The sequence below is a fragment of the Monodelphis domestica genome, chromosome 5 (assembly GCF_027887165.1).
Source record: "Monodelphis domestica isolate mMonDom1 chromosome 5, mMonDom1.pri, whole genome shotgun sequence".
NCBI lineage: Eukaryota > Metazoa > Chordata > Mammalia > Didelphimorphia > Didelphidae > Monodelphis > Monodelphis domestica.
Window position 1 is genome coordinate 139,656,549 of NC_077231.1, and position 21,816 is coordinate 139,678,364.

Consider the following 21,816-nt stretch of genomic DNA (forward strand, 5'->3'; position numbering starts at 1 on the left):
TTACCACTCTTCTACCTTGGAGCCAATACACAGTATTGACTCCAAGATGGAAGGTAAGGGTTTAAAAAAAAAAATATATATATATATATATAGGAGCCCCCCTCCCCCAGTTCTTTAAATGGAGGACTATAGAATTTTACAGACATACTAGGGGTTGGTTTTGGGAAGAAACATTAAACTTTTATACAGATTTAATATTTAAATTTCATATATACTATTTCTTCATATATATAATTCATGTTTTGTAATAATATCTAAATAGCAAATAGGTATGTATACCCATAAATAAATGTTAATTATTATTATTTTGGGGGTGGGAAGAACAGACAGAGAGAGAGTACATTATTTTCATTTAAGGGTCCTGTTCTGATGCCTCCTGGTAAGCATGGAGATGGTCTCGAGTTCCTCAGTTCTACCTTTAACTAAGGATAGAAGAATTAACAAATTGCAGTGGGTCAGAGATAAAATCACATATTCATAAAGAACCAAAGTAGAAATGTACAGAGGGAAACAAAGATAGATAAGAGAGAAGGAATAATAAGAAAATTATTATTTTTTTGTTTTGAATTTCATTTCCCATTGATTTATTACTGACAAAAATGAAATAAAATAAAATGTAGTCTCAGAATTTATGTATGGATAGATGGTCCACTGTTCAGAAATAAATAGAAAGCTAGATTGAAAGTCCAATTTTCTCACGAGAATAAGAAAATGTGTTTTTAATAGGAAAATGAAAAAAGAGAACATGGGAAATTAGAAAGTAATGAGAACCATGCCACCAGAGCTAGCTAAATATTAAAGCAAATAGGGTAACACTACTGGGGGTATAGGAGTTTACAAGGCTTGTATGAATGACTGCTTTCCATTATAGAAATTAGCTAATGATTTTATGAATAATTATTTTAAAGACAATTATTTGCAAAGTTTCCAAGTTGACCTAGTCAAGTTCATTCAACACAGAAAATCAAAAGTAAAAAATGCTGACAGAGCTGTAAAAGAAGCTGATGATATTATCTTGATGATTTTACTTCTAATAGTTATTTACTTCTAATAGTGATAATAATGATAGAAGAAATTCAAACAGGAGAAAATAGTATTTTTCTGGGTATCGAAATAAATAAACAAGAGCCCCAGCATTTCTTAGTGATAATGTGCAGAATGCTAGCAGTTGATCATGGAATTTAGAAAACTGAAGTCAAAAGTATTTTAGGATTTATTGATTCTTCTACTAGTAGTATGAGAAGAATGGATGGGAACCTGGCCTTGGAAAGCAAAGGCAAGTTACTTTATATATAATGACTCATGTGGAAAGAACATTTTTAATTATGTGAAATGTGGTTAGTGTTCCTGATGTCAGATGGTACAGGTTTATGAATGATTTTACAGTGGAAAATGTCACCATGGAAATCAGCTGTAGAGTGAGTTGACTTTGGTTAATGTCCTTATCTGGAATCTCAACTTTCTCAGATCTTTAAGATTGTAAAATAATATCTAAAAAGTGCAAAGTTCCATGAAAAATAAAGTACTAAAACACAATTAAAGTACTAAAACAAGTTTTGGACTAATCAATAGAATATATTTAGGAGAAATGGAGGTATGCATTGCTAAGGAAAAAAAAAATACTCCCTTAAGATCCTCCCTGATATGGAGCTCATAAGAGATCAATAAAAATAATTGCAAAGGCAGAGAAGATGAAGAATGATACCCAGGATCCACTAAATTGTAATTAATTCTAATTAATGCCTGATTGGCTCATAAAATCCAAATGAAAAATATATCCAGAAAGACAACCATAAAGGCACTCGCCTGAATAAATTGCTTGAGAAATTTATTTTATTTTGGTTAAGAGAAAACTCTTAAGCAGAAATTAGTTACTAAAATATTAGTTTAGGGAGACTGAAAGCCCTGGAGGTTTGCTCCTAGGCACATGTATGTAATAAAGGCAGTTATTTGGAACAAAAGTTTGGGGTGGACAGCAGTGCCTCCTTGGGGTTCTCTCTGGTCACTTGTGTTCTTTGCCTTCCCTTTTATATTTCATTGGCTTGGGACACCCAAAGAATTTTGTTTGGGGGGGGGTCTAGAAAAACTGAAGGGCTTAAGGCCTGTCATTTCTTTGTAGATTTTTGAAAAGTAGCTTTTACTAGTTAGAACATGTCTGTCACCTAGATGGTACCTTCTGTGATGTGGGGAGAGGGGGATAGGTTGGGACACTTGTGAAAAATTCTATTAATAAAAAGAAAAAAGAAACATAGCTTTAAAAATGGCTTTGAAGGGATTCAGGTTAGCTAACAGAAAATTAAGCAGTTGTAAATGCTAATTTAGATCATTTTCTGAGGAAAATGAGATTCTACTCCAGCCTCATGAGGTCAAGAGATTAAATGTCTTAATGTTTGATCTAGGCCTAGATCTGGTTGTTCAGTATTATTTAAAAAAAAAATGGAAATGGCCCCAGAAGCAAAGACTCTTGGGGAGAAAAGATAAGTCTGGAAATTGACAGATATCTGGAAACTGACAGAAATACCATCCAAAGATGGTCCTTAGTCTGATGCTGCTTGGATGAAGGGCCTGCCTCCATCTGGGCTCTGGAGGGTGCCATTGTGCCTCACTTAAATCCAGACATCATCAACCTTGTGATGTCATTGGGCTTTCAATCCAGTTCAGTCATTACATAGCTGTGTGGCTTTAGGTAAATCACTGAACCCCTCTGTAAAATGAGGAGGTTCATGAGGTGAATTCTAAATCCCTTCCAACTTTAAAATTCAAAAACTCCAAGACAGAAGTTCTAATGCCAGGGCCCTATCACCTTATGTGTAGGGATTTGGATGGGGAAAAAAATGACATCGTTATTTCACTATTAATTTCCTTTTAATCCTATATATTTTGTTTTATGTATTCAGAAGCATAATTCTGAGGTTTCCATTGGCTTCATCCAATGTCCATGATACAAAAAAGTTTAAGAACTCCTAGCTGTAGGAACTTTCTGAAGTCATATCTAATCTACTTCCTTTGGGCAAATATAACCCTCTCAGATGTTTTTATATTCAACCTCTACAAGAATTTGAACCTCTGGGGCAGGTAGTTGGCTCAACGTATAGAGAGTCAGGCTTGGAGACAGGAGTTCCTGGGTTCAAATGTGGCCTCAGACTCTTCCTGGTTGTGTGACCCTGGGCAGATGACTTAATCCAAATTGCCTTTTGAAACGGATACTTACTAAAAATCAATTCTAAGACAGAAAAGTAAGGTTTTGTTTTTATTTTTAAATAGAGTGTGAACCTCCATGCTGGTTGGTCTATTTCTCTTTGGCCCAGCTTTACCAAATGCTTTAGGAGGGGAAATTTTTTTTCCTGAAAGTAAATATTTTAGAGCCCACCCAGGTGAAAGAGGAACAGCAATGCAGATGTTTCTACTTTCTAGTCCCTTTAACTCATCACTAAATATTTACTAAGCCCTTACATGGTGCCTGGCATCTAGGATTGTCCGTTGGAGTAGACCATTGCATGAGTGTTTTGACCTAAGGGGTGCCAGGAAGGCCTTCTCCATTTGCCCTCTCCTTCCCAAATATTTCCTTTCATTATTTATCACATTGCATGAAATTCCACAAAAGTCCTATCTTCTCGTCTAATACCATTAACTGGTTCCATAAAGAAGGATACGAGAATTTATTAAGTATTTACTACATACCAAGAACTGAGCACTTTGCACATATTATCTCATCTGATCTTCTCAATAATCCCAGAAGGTAGGGATTACTCTTATCCTCATTTTACAGTTGAGGAAACTGAGACAATTCACTTAACCTCTGGACAGACACTTGAAGTCCATGGAACTAGAGACAAGGGATTGACTGCAAGGGTAACTTGGAGCCCCAGTTCTGAACAGGCAGCAACTAGTATTTATTCTCTTTTAGGGGTGAGTGATATAGATATATAGCTGTCAGGCTGTACCTCAGTCTGGAATGTGCAGTATACGTGAGTTAGGAACGGATGCTCCCAGGCCAGTGAAAGAACTCGCTTTTCCACCATCGTACATTCGACATCATCATCCATCAAAACAACATCCTTCTTTAAGGCTTTTACCGCAAAGAATTCATTCGTTTTCTTGAATTCTGCCAGGAATACCTTGGAGAGAAATGTGATTGGTTTAGACTGATCATTAAAAAAAGAAAAGAAAGTCCACAAAACTCTTATAGGGAAGGAAGGGTAAAACTTTTATCTTGAGAAGTCTGCTTTCATTGGTCTAGGCATTCCTTAACATTTTAATACTATAAACCTATGTCAAAGTTTCCTTTACTAAAATGTGCTCTAAAATTTAACTTTTGGCTTTTATTTGAGGATCTAACACAGTATTTAAAAGGTGGTGACATGAGATTATACTATTCCTTGGGCCCAAATAATACAGCAAACACTACTAGTTATTCCAGTTCCACTGGGCTAGGGTAGGTATGAATAAATAATGGAACATGGGCTTTTTAAGGAAGTTCTTAATTTCTGTCCTCAGTATATAAAAAACATTTTCTTTCTGAGGTGGTGGGTACAGATAGCTGGATTCTCACTTATAAATTTCTTAAGTTTTCCGTTCTCCAGGCTAAAAGACCTTGGTTCCTTCTACTGGCCTCATCAACCTGTTTCTCTCTTTTTGACTTATCCATTCCCCTTCCTAAAACGTGACACCAAGGAGATAGTACCAGACTGCACATGTGGTCTGGAGCAGGGCCATCACCTGCTTTATTCTGGATATTAAACATTCCTTATTAAAGCCCAAGACTAGAACTCATTATTTTCCCTCAACCCCTCCCCAGAGGACAACATTATCCCCATCAGGCTCACAACCTAGGAGTCATCTTGGATCTCTTACCCTACCTCCTGCACCCCCAAATCCATTCTGTTGTCAAGGTCTGATTTCCCCTATGCCAACATCTCTTTAATATACATCTCTTCTTCCCACTGATACTGCCACCACTCATTACTTCATGTCTTGTTTATTGCAGTAGACTGCTGGTGGACTTGCTTGTCTCAAATATCTTCTTTAAAATTTTTTCTTAAAAAAATTTTAATTTAATTTTAAAATAAAATTTTAAATGTTTAATTAATTAAAAATATTTTCCCATGTTGACATGATATGTTTTCTCTCCTTTTCCATCCCAGAGCTGACAAGCAACTCCTCTGCATTATACATGTGTTATCATCAAGTATCTTCTTACTTAAATCCATCTTTCATTCAGTCAGGTCCAATCAGGTCACCTCTCCCCTCTCTCCCCAGCCCCCTACTTAATAAACTTCAATGGCTGCCTATTATCTCCAAGAGTAAATAAAAAATCCTCTATTTGGCATGCAAACCCCTTCATAACCTACTTCCCCTCCTACCCCTCCAGTTTTTTTACACCTTATTCCCTAATATATTATTTTTAATACAGTGACAATAGCCTCTTTGCTGTTCTCTGGCCCTGGAACAGTCTCCTTCATCAACTCCAACTCCTGAGCTTCCTGGCTTCTTCTAAGTCCCAACTAAAATCTCACCTTTTATAAGAAGGCCTTCCTATCCCCTCCAATGTTTCCCCTCTTTTAATTACTTCCATTTTTCTCTATATAGTTTATTTTGCATTTATTTGTTTGCATGTTTTCTCTACCTGTGTAACTGGAAAATCTTGTACCGTTGGATTCCATCTCCCAGCATTCTTTTTCATCTCCCAGCATCCCTTTCCCTTCTCTACCACATTGTGTGTTCATGTTTGTATATAAGTTTTTATAACTCTTCCCTTGCTCTCCTCTTTTCCCCCATGTATGACGCTGGGAAAATGGGTTTTCTTTACTGAGGTTTTTCTTCCCTTGCTTCAAATTTTATTATTAATAAATCTTATAAATTGTAAAGATTAAAATTTAGGGGAGATAGGGAGACTGAGGCAGGTAGAAATTAGTTTCTCTCTGCAAGGAGTATTATATTTTTTAGAGGTTTATTAAAGGTTAAAGATTAAGAATATACAAGTAAGAAACATGTGCCTAGGCCAGAGGCCTAGACAAAATAACCTCACATCATGGAAGAGACGCCTCTGCTCCAAAACAGAAGTCCAAAAGAGCCAAAAAAAGCCCCTCAAAAGCCTTTGAATCCACTTAAATACCTTCTCGATCTCGGCCCAGGTGAGATTACAAGGCATTCTGGGGAAGTGGAGCAAAGGCTCATGGGGATTGTAGTCCTGTATTCGAGTCTATTTTTTACAAAATATAATACTTGGAGTATTGGATATTAATTCTAAAACCCATACACCAGAGTATTAGAGTATAAGCTCCTTGAGGTCAGGGTCTTTTTGTCTCTCTTTTCTGTCCTCAGAGTTTGGCATCGCTTTTGGCTTAACAAAGATTTACCAGGTGATTGAATTAGGGCTTTGTTTTGGTTGCCTTTTCCTTATGTGCTCTAATTTTTGCAATACACGGAAACACGGAGGTTTCTTTCAGTTATCCCCTATTTATTCAGAGCAATGGATTATTTAATTACAAATGTAAAACTTTACATTTATTCCTACTGAATTTCATTAGATTTGGCTAGCCTAATGTTCTATTCCATATAGATCTCTTTAGATTCTGACTTGTCATCTCATGTGGTAGCCAATTTCCAAATTATTATTAATTATTAGCAAATTTGAGAAGTAAATCGCCTAAGTCTTCATACAAATAGAAGAGTACTACATGCCCCGAGGAGGTGCAAAGTAGTATGTATAGAAAGACTGAATAGATGAAGGTTGGGAACAGATCCCTAAAGTGTTCCATTTGAATCCTCCATTCCAAGATAACGTTAAGTAATTAATAACTCTTCTTTGGACCTGACCTGGTCATTGAGTCAGTTTCCCTATCTAGACCACATTTGTCTCTCTTACCTGTAAGAGAAACTATTTTGTCTGCAAGAGAGACTGTCAAAAGCACTGATGGTACAGAGGGCTTTTAGACGGCACAGGGGAAAGTATACCAGGCCTGCAGTAAGGAAGACCTGAAATCAAAGATGGCCCCAGGCAATCACTATATGATCTTGGTCAAGCCACTTAATGTCTGTTTGCCTCAATTTCCTTATCTGTAAAATGAGGATGATGACAGCAACTGCCTTCTCAGGGTTGTTGTGAAGATCAAATGACATGATCTAGCACGTATTACACACTATATAAAGTTAGATTTTTTTTTAGGTAGACTCCCTATAGCATTTATTCTTTGAGGTACCAGCCTCGTAGCTGGTTTTTTCCCCCGCTTTGACAAAGGAAATGAAGTTCTGTTCTTGATGAAGATGTGCTGGTCCCTAGTGATTAAAGTTTCCTTTTCCGGTAAAGGTGAAATGGAAAAAAAGAGGCAAATTAGGAAGGAAGAAGGGAGAGAACAAAAGAAGAGGGCGTTTAAGACAGAGAAAAATGAGGAGAAAAGGAAAATGGATTTAAGAAGATCTTCATTATTGTGAAAAGGTAGGAGTACAGTGTGGGTTAGGTCTTCATTTCCTTCTTGGTTGAAGTTTGAATAGGGAGTTTAAATTTTCTGCTCTTTAGGTAAACCTGGAATGTTCAGTTATGGGAATATAGAGCAACTAGCAAAGTGCCTTGTACACAGTAGGCACCTAGCAAATACTTGCTGGATTGTGTGATTAAATGAAGTGCTAATTCTTGTACACAGGTAGACCTCTTACTTGTCTTTCGGGTATTAACATAATTTGTTCATTTAATTTAATGACTTCCTTATTCAAATATGGAAAGCCACAGGGTTGGGGACAAAAGAGAAAACTCATTTCATTAACAATTTAAAGTGCTCTTGCTACAATTATTTCTTTCAATAAACACCCCCAAACCAGCCATAAACTAAACATCTGAAAAGGCAGTTTTAATCTACATAATGTACTTCGGATTTTTGATAATATGTTGTAATTGCACATTAATTGATGACAAATTATAATGAAGAGTGGCTATAAAGTGGTTTATTGTTCCCAGATTAATGCCAAATGAGTTTGTGGTAGGTAATAGTATTGCAAGAAAGATCTGAAAGAATTGAGAATGACCAGCTGCAGTTTGGAAAGGAGAGTGGAATTTGCTGAAGGCAGCTGAGGTATCGAGACCCCAAATCTGAGGGGAATGCAGCTTTTTGCAGCTGTTGCTGATGCTAACTTGTGTTTCGGTTTGTTCAGTATACTTTACGAGAGTTTCTCTGCCAAAGTTTAGAGAACAGGTATCTAATTATTACAGTGATAGGAGTTACACAAATGCAAAAAAGCAGCATATTACTTCCTAGGTGGAGAAGGTGCCATGCTAGTGGGCTTCAATCCTGGTGGATGTTTTTCAGGGGCTATATTTTGATACATAAGATATTTGCATATTATGAACATATAACCTAAATATCTTCCCATGGCCCATTCTTAATGTCTTCTCTTCAAAATTCCCTATCCTTTTTGATGTTAGAATTTCCAAATATTCTACTTACTCAGAATAATTGGCCAGGATTAAATATAGAAAGCTGCAGATCCCCTTTTTGGTTCACAGAATCTTAAGAGGAATTTATCAACCATCTATCCCAAACTGCACCTAAACAAGAATCTCTTTATACTTTCCCTGATAAAAAATGGTCCAGCCTTTCTTTGAAATTCTCCAATGGGTGTGTGTGTGTATGTGCATCATTTCTCATTAATTCCCTTGATATTCTTGACTTTTTGTTGTTCTAGATGAATTTTATTCTTTTTTTCTAACTCCATAAAAAGAATTTTTGGGTAGTTTGATTATTATGGCAATGATCAAGTAAATTAATTTAGGGAGAATTGTCATTTTTGTTATTTGGCTTCGCATATCCATGAGCAATTAATGCTTCCAATTGTTTAGATCTGATTTTATTTGTGTTTTGTAATTGTTTTCAAATAGCTTCTGGGTTTGTATTTGTAGGTAGACTCCCAAGTATTTTTTTTTAAATTATCTACAGTTATTTCAAATGGAATTTCTCTTTTTATCTCTTGTTGTTAATATGTAGAAATGCAGATGATCTATGTGGATTTATTTTATATCCTGCAAGTTTGCTAAGGTTTTTAATTATTTCAGTTAGCTTTTTAGTTGATTCTCTAGGATTCTCTAACTATATTATCATCTGCAAAGAATTTTGTTTCCTCATTGCCTATTCTAATTTCTTCAATTTCTTTTTTCTTCTTATCCCTATAGCATATCTAGTATAATACTGAATAACAGTTGTTATAATGGGCAAGGAATCCATCACTTCTCAAGAGAGCCCATTCCACTTCAAGATAACTGTAACTATTTGGAAGTTTTTCTTTCTAAGAGGCCCAAATTTTATTTTGCATCTTGTACCCATTGCTTCTGGTTTTGCCCTAAGATCAATGGAACAAGTTCTTTTCCAAGTGATAAGTAAGCCTTTTAAATGATGGACAACTATCATGTCTATCCTCACATGCATCTTCTCAAGGTTAGATATCCCCACTTATTTCAACTGATCATCACTATCAAACTGAGGTTCTTCAGGAGGAGCAGCAGCCTAGAAATCTGAATTTGTAACCTCTAAATCATTTTTCCTTTGAGATAAGCATTCCATATTTATCAATGTCCTATCTTCTATACTTCGCCATAATCGGGATATGGATTGGAAAAGAACTTGGACATCAAATAAAAAGGTAGGTATGCTAATTCATCTTGCCCATTACTGTATCTCTTTAATCTTCTCTCTTTTTGGACCAGAAGTAAATGCTCCTGCCTTGAGAATGGATTTGCTCTGTCTTCATATACCCAAAGTAGGAAACCTAGCAGAGGTGTCATTGATTAGGATCTGAGAAGCTGTTAGTAGTACTCCTCCAAATATGTCTTATTCTCTTTACTTTTTCTTTTTCCTCCTATTTTATTTCCTACCCTTCCTATGTCTTACAGTTGCTGAGCATAACCCTTGGGCATTATTTCAAGTTGCTAGTATCACTAAAGGATCTTTTCTTAATTCACCCATCTCTCTTCTCTTCAAATTCTCTAGAGTACTTTACCTCTAGCACATTCTTTTTCTAAAAATTTTCCCCCCAAAACTCCTTATCTTCCCTCTTAGACCGGAAACTCCTTGAAGACAGGGACAATGTTATTTTAAATCTTTTTTTTTTAAATCTTCAACACAGCACAGTATTTTGAACATAGTAGGCACTTAATAGAAGTTGTTCAATGGTTATGTATGAGTTAGCTCTTACAATAATGACCAATATGGAAGTGTGTTTTGCATGACAATAAAAACACATAAAACAAAAAAAAAGTTGGCCAAATTAAAGTAGTAATCCTTGTTTTTAATCAATGTTTCTATAGATCAGTAATGGTGAACCTATGGCACATGTGCCAAAGATGGGATGCAGAGTGCTCTCCGGTGGGCTTGCATGCCACCCCCTGCTAGAATTTGTTACTAGAAAGGCAGAGGGACTCAGGTGGAGATGCTCCTCTCCACTGTGCCTGACCATATTTTTTCACACCACTCTCCCCTCTGCCCAGCAGCCCAAAGGGAGTACTTTCTCCCTCCCCTGTACAGGGTAAGCCTCAGATACTTCCTAGCTGTGTGACCCTGGGCAAGTCACTTGACCCCCATTGCGTAGTCCTTACCACTCTTCTGCCTTGGAACCAATACACAGTATTGATTCCAAGATGGAAGGTAAGGGAGAAAGAAAGAAAGAAAGAAAGAAATGGGGCACTACCAGCACAAGGTGAGGTGGGGCACAAAACTTGGTCTCTAAAAGACTCGCCATCACTGCTATAGACTATGTATTCAGTAGTATAGTATATTTTCAGAGGGATATTAATAAACCTTATAGTGTCTAGAGGAAGGAAGATTTCTTCCAAATATTTATACCAACCTCAAATCCTTCCTTATTAAAATGCTGCTCAGGGAACTCCTCATATGACTCCAGCCCCAAAATTATTACCCCCACTGACAAGAATCCTTGTTCATTTAGATTTCTGGGGTCAGCTCAGATGAACTTCTCCTCTTGTAACATACCTTGCCAAAACTTCCTTTCCCCAGCATTTTGTGCAAAATAAAATCCTCGATACTGAATTTCATTTTTAAGGATGGTTGTTCTGTCTTCAGTACTGGTCCAGAAAGAGGTTCGGTGTTCACCATCCTTTCCATTGGCAACTCCCAAGAGATTCCCTGAGGTTCTGAAATGATCAAGTCAAATGACTAACAATGAACTTCTAGAAATTTAATGACTTTCTAATTATGCAGAATTCATGTATTTTGTACCTTCAATATTTCATTTATGGAGCTTGCGCTATTTAATAATGGAGTAGAAATCTTTAAGTACAGTCAGAGTTTCCCTGTGGGGGCTCTATCTCAAGCTTGTGGCCATGGATATAGTGCTAAACTGAATCCAGAGCCTTCCCTCAACCAGCCAGAGACCATAAATGCAGAACAAATATCCTTAATGACTTGAGTCATCAGACAACCTGCTTTCTTTTAATGAATGACAGAAATTTTATTGTTTGGTGGAAGATCTCTGATTTCATCTGTATAAGAACTTCATGAGGATGATGCATTGCTAAGATCCAAAACTATCTCTGCGCCGATGATAAAATCTCTCTACTGACTTCCAATTTTGTATGGCCAGTTCCCTTTCAGACACGCTGAACTGGACATCCAATAGATATTTTGAACTTAACATATCCAAAAGAGAATTAATCTTTCTCACTAGCCTTTCCCTTCCTACTGTAGTCTATCATTTCCCTTCAACTTCCTTCCTAAATAAAAACTGAGCTACCTTCAAATCGTTAGTTGGACAGCAACCCCGTGATTCTTGCTAAGGAGAATTTTGAGTCTGGTGGACTATGTGTCTTCATGGTGTGTAGTAACCCTCAGCTCCTACGTACTACCGCAAAGCTCCTTATTATCTTTGGGATCAAATAAAGACTTCTCTGAATGGCATTTAAGGTCAGGCTCTTTACATCCTATAACATCTTATTTTCCTTCACATGTTCTCGATGTAGTTAAACTAGCCTACTTCTCTTTCCTCACACATGACATTCCATTACCTATTTGTAGGGTGTCTGAAACGCGTTCCCTTCTCTCTTCTGCCTCTTAGAATCTCTAATTTCCTTCAAAGTTCAACACAAGTGCCATCTTATACTTGAGACCTTTTCTTCATTTCCCGTCTCATTCCAATTATCTTGCATTTAATTTTAAAATATTTTGCATAGATTTATATATGTGTATCTTGTTTCTACTGAGAGAATATAAGCTCTTTGAGGACAGGACATGTTTCATTTTTGACTTTGTATTCTCAGTGCTGAAGACAGTACCTGGCACCTTTTAGGTATTTTAAAAAATGCTTTTAAAGAATATTTTATAAAAGGGAACTAGTTGGTCTCTGATTATGCTAAGATTTCCAACTCCCTCTTAAGTCATTTTTTGTTCTATCTTTACCAGTGCAAAAGTCTTTTCCTCGATTAAGAAAACAAGATCAAAGTAATTTTTGAGAATTTTTACCATCTCTCTGTCTTCCTTTATTACCCATCACCTCTCAACGGTGGTTCTATTCCTTCTTTGGTTTTTCTCTTTTCCCAAATAAAACTATTTTTAAAAAAAATCACATTTTGTTGTCTGACAGTCTTCATCATCTTCAGCTTATTTTGAGCATTTGTTACACTTTTCTTAAAATATGGTGCCATAGTTTTGTAATCATCTATCATATATTACACTATTACCATCTTTTATACATAGCTTTAAAAAATCTAAGTTGACCCATGAATTTCCTGTGCATTCACATTATTTCCTTTATACATGCCGTCTTTTTACTATTATTGGAAATATATCTTTTTAATTTCATTCTCGAGGGTTTCCAATCCTTCCAGCATGTCTTCCCTTATGGGCTTCTACTTGTGGTAGCTCTAGCCCCTTTAAAATAAACTTTTTCACAGGGTACATGTTAGAGTGTGCATAGCTTTCCTCTTTCTCCTCAACATGAATTTGAACATGGAATACTTATTCCCTCAAAATTTTTACTCTCATTTATTCTTTAGCAACCAGTTCTATTAGTTAACTTCAGGTCCACTATCATAATTTCCCTTTATACTCCTCAAACTTGGAAGGATACAGTTACTATAAGTCAGGTCAAGAAATTATGAGCTGCTATACCTTTGGCGAGAGAGAAGGATCCTACTATGTGCCAGGCACTGTACTCAGTGCTTTACACATTTCAAAGAACTCTAGCAGATGTCTAGATAACTGAAGTTCCCCACCCCTATTTTATCATATTTCTATGCCAGGCTTTTTACTTTTTCTACAAATTCTAATTTCCTTTTGCTCAGTTGACCTGTAATTTACATTTACAAAAATATGGTTTCTGTTTCTCTCTCTGTGAGGACATTTCTGCAGAATATAATCTTCCTGAGCTAAAAGACTCATTTCTATCCTTTCTTCCTCAGTGCCTAGGATGGATATATAATAAATCTTTATAATTATTTACTTATAAGATATATTTTTATTTTAATATTCGATTTTATAATTATTTCCTTATAATTTCCCCTGTTCTGTTTTCTAGGTTTCTTTAGAAAAGTAATTTTGGCATACCCTGGGTTCTTCTCCCACCCCCTATTTTTTTTTTTCTGTTCGATTTGAATAAAGGTATACTTTCCTGTTTTCTTGGAAAAGGTATACATGCTGAGCCATATTCCTGTTGACCCATTCAGTTAAGTCTCAATAATATCTATGAGGTCAAAATTGTCTCTTTCCATTAAAGTGTATAGTTCATTCACTTGCTTATTACAAATATATTGTGCATTTGTGTTACACATTATTGTCATCTACACATGGACATATGAGTATATGTGGTTATTGCTGATTCTTAGATTCCCTCTCTGGTGAATTAAGGGGCACCTTACTGCTTTCCTTCCTTTGTTGGCAGGTCTGTATATGATCTACAGCTTATAGGCAATTCTTTCCCCTTCCCGTTAAAGTTCTTTTTATTTCATTTGTAAGATATTAAACAAATACTTTTTTTTTACCAGGTTCCATCTGTCATAATCTCTTCCTGGTCCTCATTCCTATATTTCAGGCTATGTTCCAAAAATCTTGACCCTAATGCTTAGCTCCCATCTTTCTAGCTAGCTGCTCATTGACCAAATCTTCCCTTCTCTTCTGAAGTCCCTGCCTCTCCTGCTGCTGGCAGAGATGAAAATACCACCTCTTGCCCCAAACAAAGACCCTTGGCTTCTTGCCCAGGACTTCATTTTCTAGATTTCTTCTGGCAGTTGTTGGTTGTCTTAGGAATCACTAAAAGTGGTTTGTGGTCATTTGGTCTGGGAAGTCTTGGGAAGATCTCCTTCATGACATGCACCAGGGAGAGAGCATGGCGCACGTCGGGCAGAAAAGAGCTGCCATGATACTCTGCAGGAAAAAATCACCCACATTACCATGCTGTTATTCCTCAGATTCCTCTAGGAGGGGGCTCCTTCCCACAGTACATGACAATTCAGTTTAGCTCAACAGATACTGAACACTGAATAGGTGCTCCTTATTTCCATAATTCCTTTTCATAAACAGCTGCTTCTTTCTCAGAGGGTCCAGATTTACCTTCTATGGGAAAGACCTCATACCTATGACTTAGCTCGAAGTGTTTAATAATCCTTTTTGACTCTGCATCACATTATTGCACTCTAACCACCTGACACAGATCAAGATTCCCTTTTCCTCCTTTAAATTCCTTTTTAAAAATTCATTTTCCCCTTGAAACTATTATTTTTTTAAAGTATTCTCTTCCATTCCCCAAATGCTAAAAAGTAGTGTTTCTCCAAACCAATTTCTTACTGAAGGAGAGCAGTGCATGCTTTCTTTCAGTCCAGAGAGCTTCTCTTTGATCATGGTAAAAAAGACAACATTCTAGCAAGTCGATGAAAAATTTTCCTTGCTCTATGTGCTACTGACTAGAAAGGAGACCTTCAGTTCTGGATATTCTATGTATTTATATGTATATATTCTATTGTTCTCTTTTTTAAAAATTTTAAACATTATTTTATTTGGTCATTTCCAAACATTATTCACTGGAAACAAAGATCATTTTCTTTTCCTCCTCGCCCCCCCTCCCACCACCTTTCCCTCTCTCATAGCCGACGCACGATTCCACTGGTTATCACATGTGTTCTTGACTCGAACTCATTTCCCTGTTGTTGGTATTTGCATTAGAGTGTTCATTTAGAGTCTCTCCTCAGTCATATCCCCTCCACCCCTGTAGTTAAGCAGTTGCTTTTCATCGGTGTTTTTACTCCCACAGTTTATCCTCTGCTTGTGGATAGTATTTTTTACATCCCTGCAGATTGTTCAGGGACATTGCATTGCCACTAATGGAGAAGTCCATCACCTTCGATTGTACCACGGTGTATCAGTCTCTGTGTACAATGTTTTCCTGGTTCTGCTCCTCTCGCTCTGCATCACTTCCTGGAGGTCGTTCCAGTCTCCATGGAATTCCTCTACTTTATTATTCCTTTTAGCACAATAGTATTCCATCACCAACATATACCACAATTTGTTCAGCCATTCCCCAATTGAAGGGCATCCCCTCATTTTCCAATTTTTGGCCACCACAAAGAGCGCTGCTATGAATATTCTGGTACAAGTCTTTTTCCTTATTATCTCTTTGGGATCCAGCAGTGCTATGGCTGGATCAAAGGGCAGACAGTCTTTTAGCGCCCTTTGGGCATAGTTCTAAATTGCCCTCCAGAATGGCTGGATCAATTCACAACTCCACCAGCAATGAATTAGTGTCCCCACTTTGCCACATCCCCTCCAGCATTCATTACTTTCCTTTGCTGTTATGTTAGTCAATCTGCTAGGTGTGAGGTCATACCTCAGAGTTGTTTTGATTTGCATCTCTCTGATTTTAAGAGATGTAGAACACTTCTTCATGTGCTTATTAATAGTTTTGATTTCTTTGGCTGAGAACTGCCTGTTCATGTCCCTTGCCCATTTGTCAATTGGAGAATGGCTTGATTTTTTGTACAATTGATTTAGTTCTTTGTAAATTTGAGTAATTAAACCTTTGTCAGAGGTTTTTATGAAGATTGTTTCCCAATTTGTTGCTACCCTTCTGATTTTAGTTACATTGGTTTTGTTTGTACAAAACCTTTTTAATTTGATGTATTCCAGATTATTTATTTTGCAGTTTGTGACTCTTTCTAATTCTTGCTTGGTTTTGAAGTCTTTCCCTTCCCAAAGGTCTCACATGTATGCTATTCTGTGTTCGCCTAATTTTCTTATAGTTTCCTTCTTTATGTTCAAGTCATTCATTCACCCATCTAGTATTCTCTTTCAAAGGAAGCTGCTGGGGTAGATTATCGGGGAAACTGGAAACCTCCGAGACAGGCTTTATTAATAATAATGTCGCCCCTTTTCCTCAAGAGAAGAAATTTGACCAACCATTACCCTTAACTGGTAATTAGCAGCATGATTGCCAAAAATTTGGGGAAAATATTTCTCTGAGGGGGGTAGCCCAGAATTTTATATATATATATATATATATATACACACCAACTGGAGAGAATTGAGGATTCTCTCTCTATATATATTGCTCCTCAATTCTCTCTAGTTGGTTTTTAGAAGATTTCAGAGCTCTTGTTCTGGCCATTCCCATAAACCACTGCTAGTTTTGTCCTCAAGCAAAATTTTGCATCTTCTCTGCTTCCAGCCCATTGCTTTCAGGGAAGCCCCTTGCTCTTTTCAGTGATAGAAGGAGGATTCTTCTTTCGTTCCTTTCCAATCATCTGTGTCTACTCCAATTATAGTAGGAGCCACTTGGAGAGTGGCTAAGCCTACATACTACACAAAAGATGGTATGATATTCTTGGTGGTTTTGAGTTTAGATATCATTTTTTCCAAACCCATCATTTTATAAAAGAGGAAACTGGGGTCCAAGGGTGTTAAGTAATTAAGTTAAGTAATTCATCTGAGGTTATGCAATGCTTTATATTTATATGATGATTTCCAGTGCATCTTATAAGAAGGGATCTTCAGGACATTGCTAGGAGGTAGGCAGTGATAATGATTATATTTTACAGATGAAGAAATTGGAACTTAGTCACTGATTGAATAAAGAAAAGATCCAGGACAAGAATCGAGCCTTTTGCCTCCTGGTTTAGTGATCCTTTCCTTATAATATTCTGTACTGCATAAAGCATGCAATGACTAGATGGCCTGAGAACTTTAAAGGTGGGAGGCTAGTGCTAATCATTAATATTGATCTGATTGAGAGCAGTTAGATGGTGTAATGAGTAGACTACTAGGGTGGTTGGAGTCAAGAACACTTGAGTTCAAGTCCTGTCTCGGATACTTACTGGTTGTGGGATCCTGGACGAGTCAGTCGATCCCCTCATCAGGAATATGGGAACAATAATAGTACCTCTCTTACATCAAATGAGATAATATGTGTAAAGTTCTTTGCAAGCCTTAAAGTGATTTGTAAATGCTAGCAAGTATCATCATCCATCATCATCTGTCATTAGAGCTACCTTTTTTCCCCGGTGCAGACATTGGTAAATATGGAATTGTTGCTCCTTGCTTGAAATGGATAGGGAGGCCAATTTCAACTGGACCTTCTCGGAAGATCTGTTCTGTGTCACGTAAGCATCGAGCCTGAGTTACAAATAAAGAATGAGTCATCCTCTCTTCTGTTAAAGGGTCAATTCAGCAATTAAGCACTAGCCATGGTTCCATAGACACTTCCCATATTTGGGACTCCCTAGATTGATTAGTAAACTGGGAATCTTGTTTAGAAGTTATCTTTCCTTTTATTGGGAAGGGAAAGAATAACCTCTAAGAAGGCAACTTTCCTAGTATCATTTCCAAATATACATGTTATCTCTCCCAACACTTCTTGTCAAATCCCAAGGCTTGGGGAAACCTTCTACTCCTACGCTTTATTCTCAAGTTGAAGGTATTTGTTTTCCTCAACCTTTTCTACTAGTTAAATGGCCCTCTCATACAAATCCTGCAATAAATGAGAGAAAATAAAATTTAAAAAAATTTAAAAAACTACAGATGCTTTTTTTTTGACTTATATGCAATTTGCTATATCATTAATCACTGGAAATAGGAAAACATCACCCTGGAGACACGCAACCTGTGAGGAAGGACGATGGCACATAGAGGGGAAGAGAGCAAAATTCCACAGAGGCCCAGAAAGTAAAGGCCAGTGAAGCCTGGAGCAACACCTCCAGTTCTGAGACATCCCTAGATGTGGACTGAGTCCCTAAATAAGTGGCTTTTATCAAGTCAGGAAGCCTTAGAGGACTACTGAAAAGATGGAAAACACCACTAATGGATGGGCTCCATCCCTTGACAATTCATGAGCTGAAGTTGTCACCAAAGAAGAGAATCTCCAGATAATTTCAGTGCCTGTTAGGTGGTCATTATGAGAACACCAAGGGTATATAACAGCAAAATCTGAAGTGTTTCAAGTTGCTTTGAACTGAAGCAGAGATTCTAGGACCATCTAAAGGGAGAAGAGGTCCATCGTGAATTTTGGGAAAATAAACAAAAACCCTCTTACAAAACACGACCTATTTCAGCTATATGGCATCTGGGTGTGTATTGAACTAACTAATATTATGCAATTTCCTTCAATAAAATTTTACTCAGTTTATCATCGCAACCATCCTGAGTTCTTAGTGATAACAGCAGTGAAGTAAAGGCTGAGTCAGGTCCTTGGCCAAGTCGAAAGACTTCCAAATATATACTTAGACCGTGTCTGTTGTCCAAAAGCAATCTCAGGTTCAGAGAGCCTCGCCAACATGTGACTTTTATTTATTTATTTTTGGCCAGAGAAAGTTAAGGAGATTATCTACATGATATCGTATTTCCCATCTCTGTGCCTTTCCCTAGATCACTACCCATGCCCTGCATATCCTTTTTCCTTATCTCTGCCTCTTCGAATTAATAGCACTGTTTAAAGCTCAGTTCAAATGCTACCTCCTTCCAAAGCCCTTTCCTGACTGGGCTCTCTCCGTTCTTGCTGGGGTATTTGATTCCCCTTTCCACTGGAGCACCTACTCCTGGAGGGCAATAAATGTTTTGTTCTGACTCCTGACCCAGTGCCTGACACACACTACAGATGCATCTTAATTAAATGACTGGTAATAGGACACAAGGAGGTTATGATCCATATTGGTAAAATAATTGCCCGCCCAGATGCAATTTTGCAAATTTTGAAGTCCAATGGAGACTACAGCATCTTTAGAAAAGTATTCTGTACTTCGTTCCTGTGACCCAAGGGTACTTAGCATGGCGGTGGACACATGGCAGGTATCCATTAAGAACTTCTCCAGTTTGATTTCTAGAGTGGATTCATTGGATGTAAAGAGCCTTCCCTACCTGTTGGGTGCTTTCAATCATTGCCAGTGCTTCTGCCATGAGTTTCTGGTTTACCCCACATAGATTGGCCACTTTCGTTTGGCATCGGTGGTGAACATTCATGCCACATGCTGAAAGGAAGAAAGTAAGAGATTGGTGAGAGGGCAATACTTCTCTGAAAGACTAGCTAATATATTTCTAGCATGTGAATTATATATTTTTTTTATCTCTCCATCTATCCATCAATTTAGAAGGACTCATGTCCAAAATGGATTTGAGGTGGTTAAATTGTTGTTTTTTAATCAGATTAGTCTTAAAAACAAGTAACAAACACAAAACCTGTTAAATACTGGCAGGAATTAGTATTTTCAGTTTTGGCTGCATAGAAATAGTCCTTGTAGGACCATTCCAGACAGTTTTGATTCCGTGAAGATGGTTTTGAATTTTAAAGGAAGTATGACAATGTTGGCAACTCCCTGCCCATCCTGTAATCTTCCCTCTCTCCCTTTAAAAAAAAAAAAATCTTTATGGGCTAGTTATGTGAAATGCTGAATGTTGAAAATGTTGCAGTTACTAACATAAATGGTGTTTACTGGAAAGATTTAAGACTTTTTAAATGTCATGTTTAGCCCTTTTATTATTTAGAAACTTGACATGTTTCTTATCTATATGAAGTCTAAGGAATATTAGTAATACTTTTCGAGCCTGTAAAATAAGATGTGAAACACTTTTTTGATTTAAAAATTATTGGGTCCTTTTTATTTTTCCTTAAAAGAAACCTTTAAAGTGTCAGCATGTGATTATAAAATAATTAACATAAAGCAAATAGTGTAAGATTTGGTGATTTTGGTTTATATGATTAAATATATGGTGAAGTTTGTTAATGACTTGAAATGTGTCAGTGTTCCCAATGACATGACAAATACAAATACTTTTTTATAGTCTAAACTTTCCTTGTAAACATACTGAATAAAAGCTCAAGCCCTCCAAAAAATCATTTTTAGGCAACTTTACACCTAATTACACAAAATTAACCAGACTACACCTTTTTTGGCTTTGAACTATGGAAAGAATTTTGCTTCTAATGCTAAATTTGGAGTCAAAGGATGGAGGTTCAAATCCTGTCTCTTAAACTGGAGTTGAGTCCAGAGTTCAGATCTCAGCTCTGATTTTCCTTTCGTAACTCTGTGCAATCTCTTATCCTATCAGTTTTCTCATATTTAAAATAAGAATATTTGACTAGATGATCCATGAGGTCCTTTCTAGCTCTAAAGTTAAAATCTTTTAGCCTATTTAGGTACAATGAATGCTGAATAAACTAATTTTAACCCTCTGTGTTCAATCATTTTTCAGTTGTGTCTGACTGGAACCTCATATGGAATTTTCTTGTCAAGGATATCGGAGCTGTTTACCATTGCCTTCTCTAGCTTATTTTGCAGATGAGGAGTCTGAGACAAACAGGGTTATAAGTGTCTTTGCCCAGGGTCACACAGCTAATGTCTGAGAGGCCTGGCACTATCTACCATGCCAACTAGCTGCCTTTAATCTTTTTAGCAGTTTTTTTTAACTTCCTTTCCCCAGTTAGATTAGTACCAGATAATTAAATTTACAGGCAAATTTGGAGACTCTTAATTAAGTCTCTGTTGAGAAATAATCAAATCAAACATCAATGTACGTCATTTAATATCCCTACATACAAAATATACTGTTAAAAGACCCTGAAAGTACTTTTCATGTACTAGCATGATAAATGGAATTCTAATGTTTTATCTCCATTAAAAGAAGATTTGCAACTATTCTCAATATTAATGCTTTGGTTGGCAGGAAAAACTTCTTAGATGATCATTGATGGCACGTTCAGTTTCTTTTTTTCCCCCTAAAATTTAGCTTTTTAAGTATTCTATTACCTCGTCTGTTAATCCACACAATTTATATTTTCAATATCCATTAATTTCACTTAGATTGCCAAATTTATTAGTATATAATTTGGAAAAAAAACTTAAGAACTGTTTTAATTTCTTCCTCATCATTGTGAATTTACCCTTTTCATTTTTGATACTGGTAATTTGATTTTCTTCTTTCTTTTTGATCAAATTAACCAAGGGTTTGTCAATCCCCCCCTTCCCCCCAATAAAAGCAGCTCTCCTTGTCTAGTGGTAAAGACTTTTTGAGATGGCTATTATTTCTATAGATTAACAATCGTGCATACCAATTCTTATCATAGTACACATTCTCCTACAAATACATATAGATACCTCCTTCAGTTCCCAGAAACCTAATCCCTCATCTAACACACACACAAAAATAAAAAGACAAAGGATTGTTTGGTTCAGCATAGATATTGCTACTATTGACTTCCTGGAGCTTCCACTTGGAGAAGGTCACTTGGGCTAGCTTTGTCTCTTTCTTCACCAGGTCTGACTCTACCAGACTTTCTCTGCAAATGCTCAAGAAACCTCTTCATCTTGGTGGAACCTCATTGAATCCATGGAATTTATATACT

General features: G+C 36.8%; 1 protein-coding gene across 1 annotated transcript in view; it reads right to left on the reverse strand.

The window, feature by feature from the left end:
- PRKCQ (protein kinase C theta) overlaps positions 1-21,816 on the reverse strand; it is a 199,284-nt gene that overhangs the window by 72,590 nt on the left and 104,878 nt on the right. The window contains exons 9-12 of the mRNA XM_001362868.4: positions 19,335-19,444; positions 17,474-17,597; positions 10,977-11,137; positions 3,945-4,118 (exon numbers count right to left, since the gene is read on the reverse strand). Coding sequence (XP_001362905.2) covers positions 3,945-4,118; positions 10,977-11,137; positions 17,474-17,597; positions 19,335-19,444 — 569 coding nt within the window. The remainder of the gene's footprint in view (positions 1-3,944; positions 4,119-10,976; positions 11,138-17,473; positions 17,598-19,334; positions 19,445-21,816) is intronic.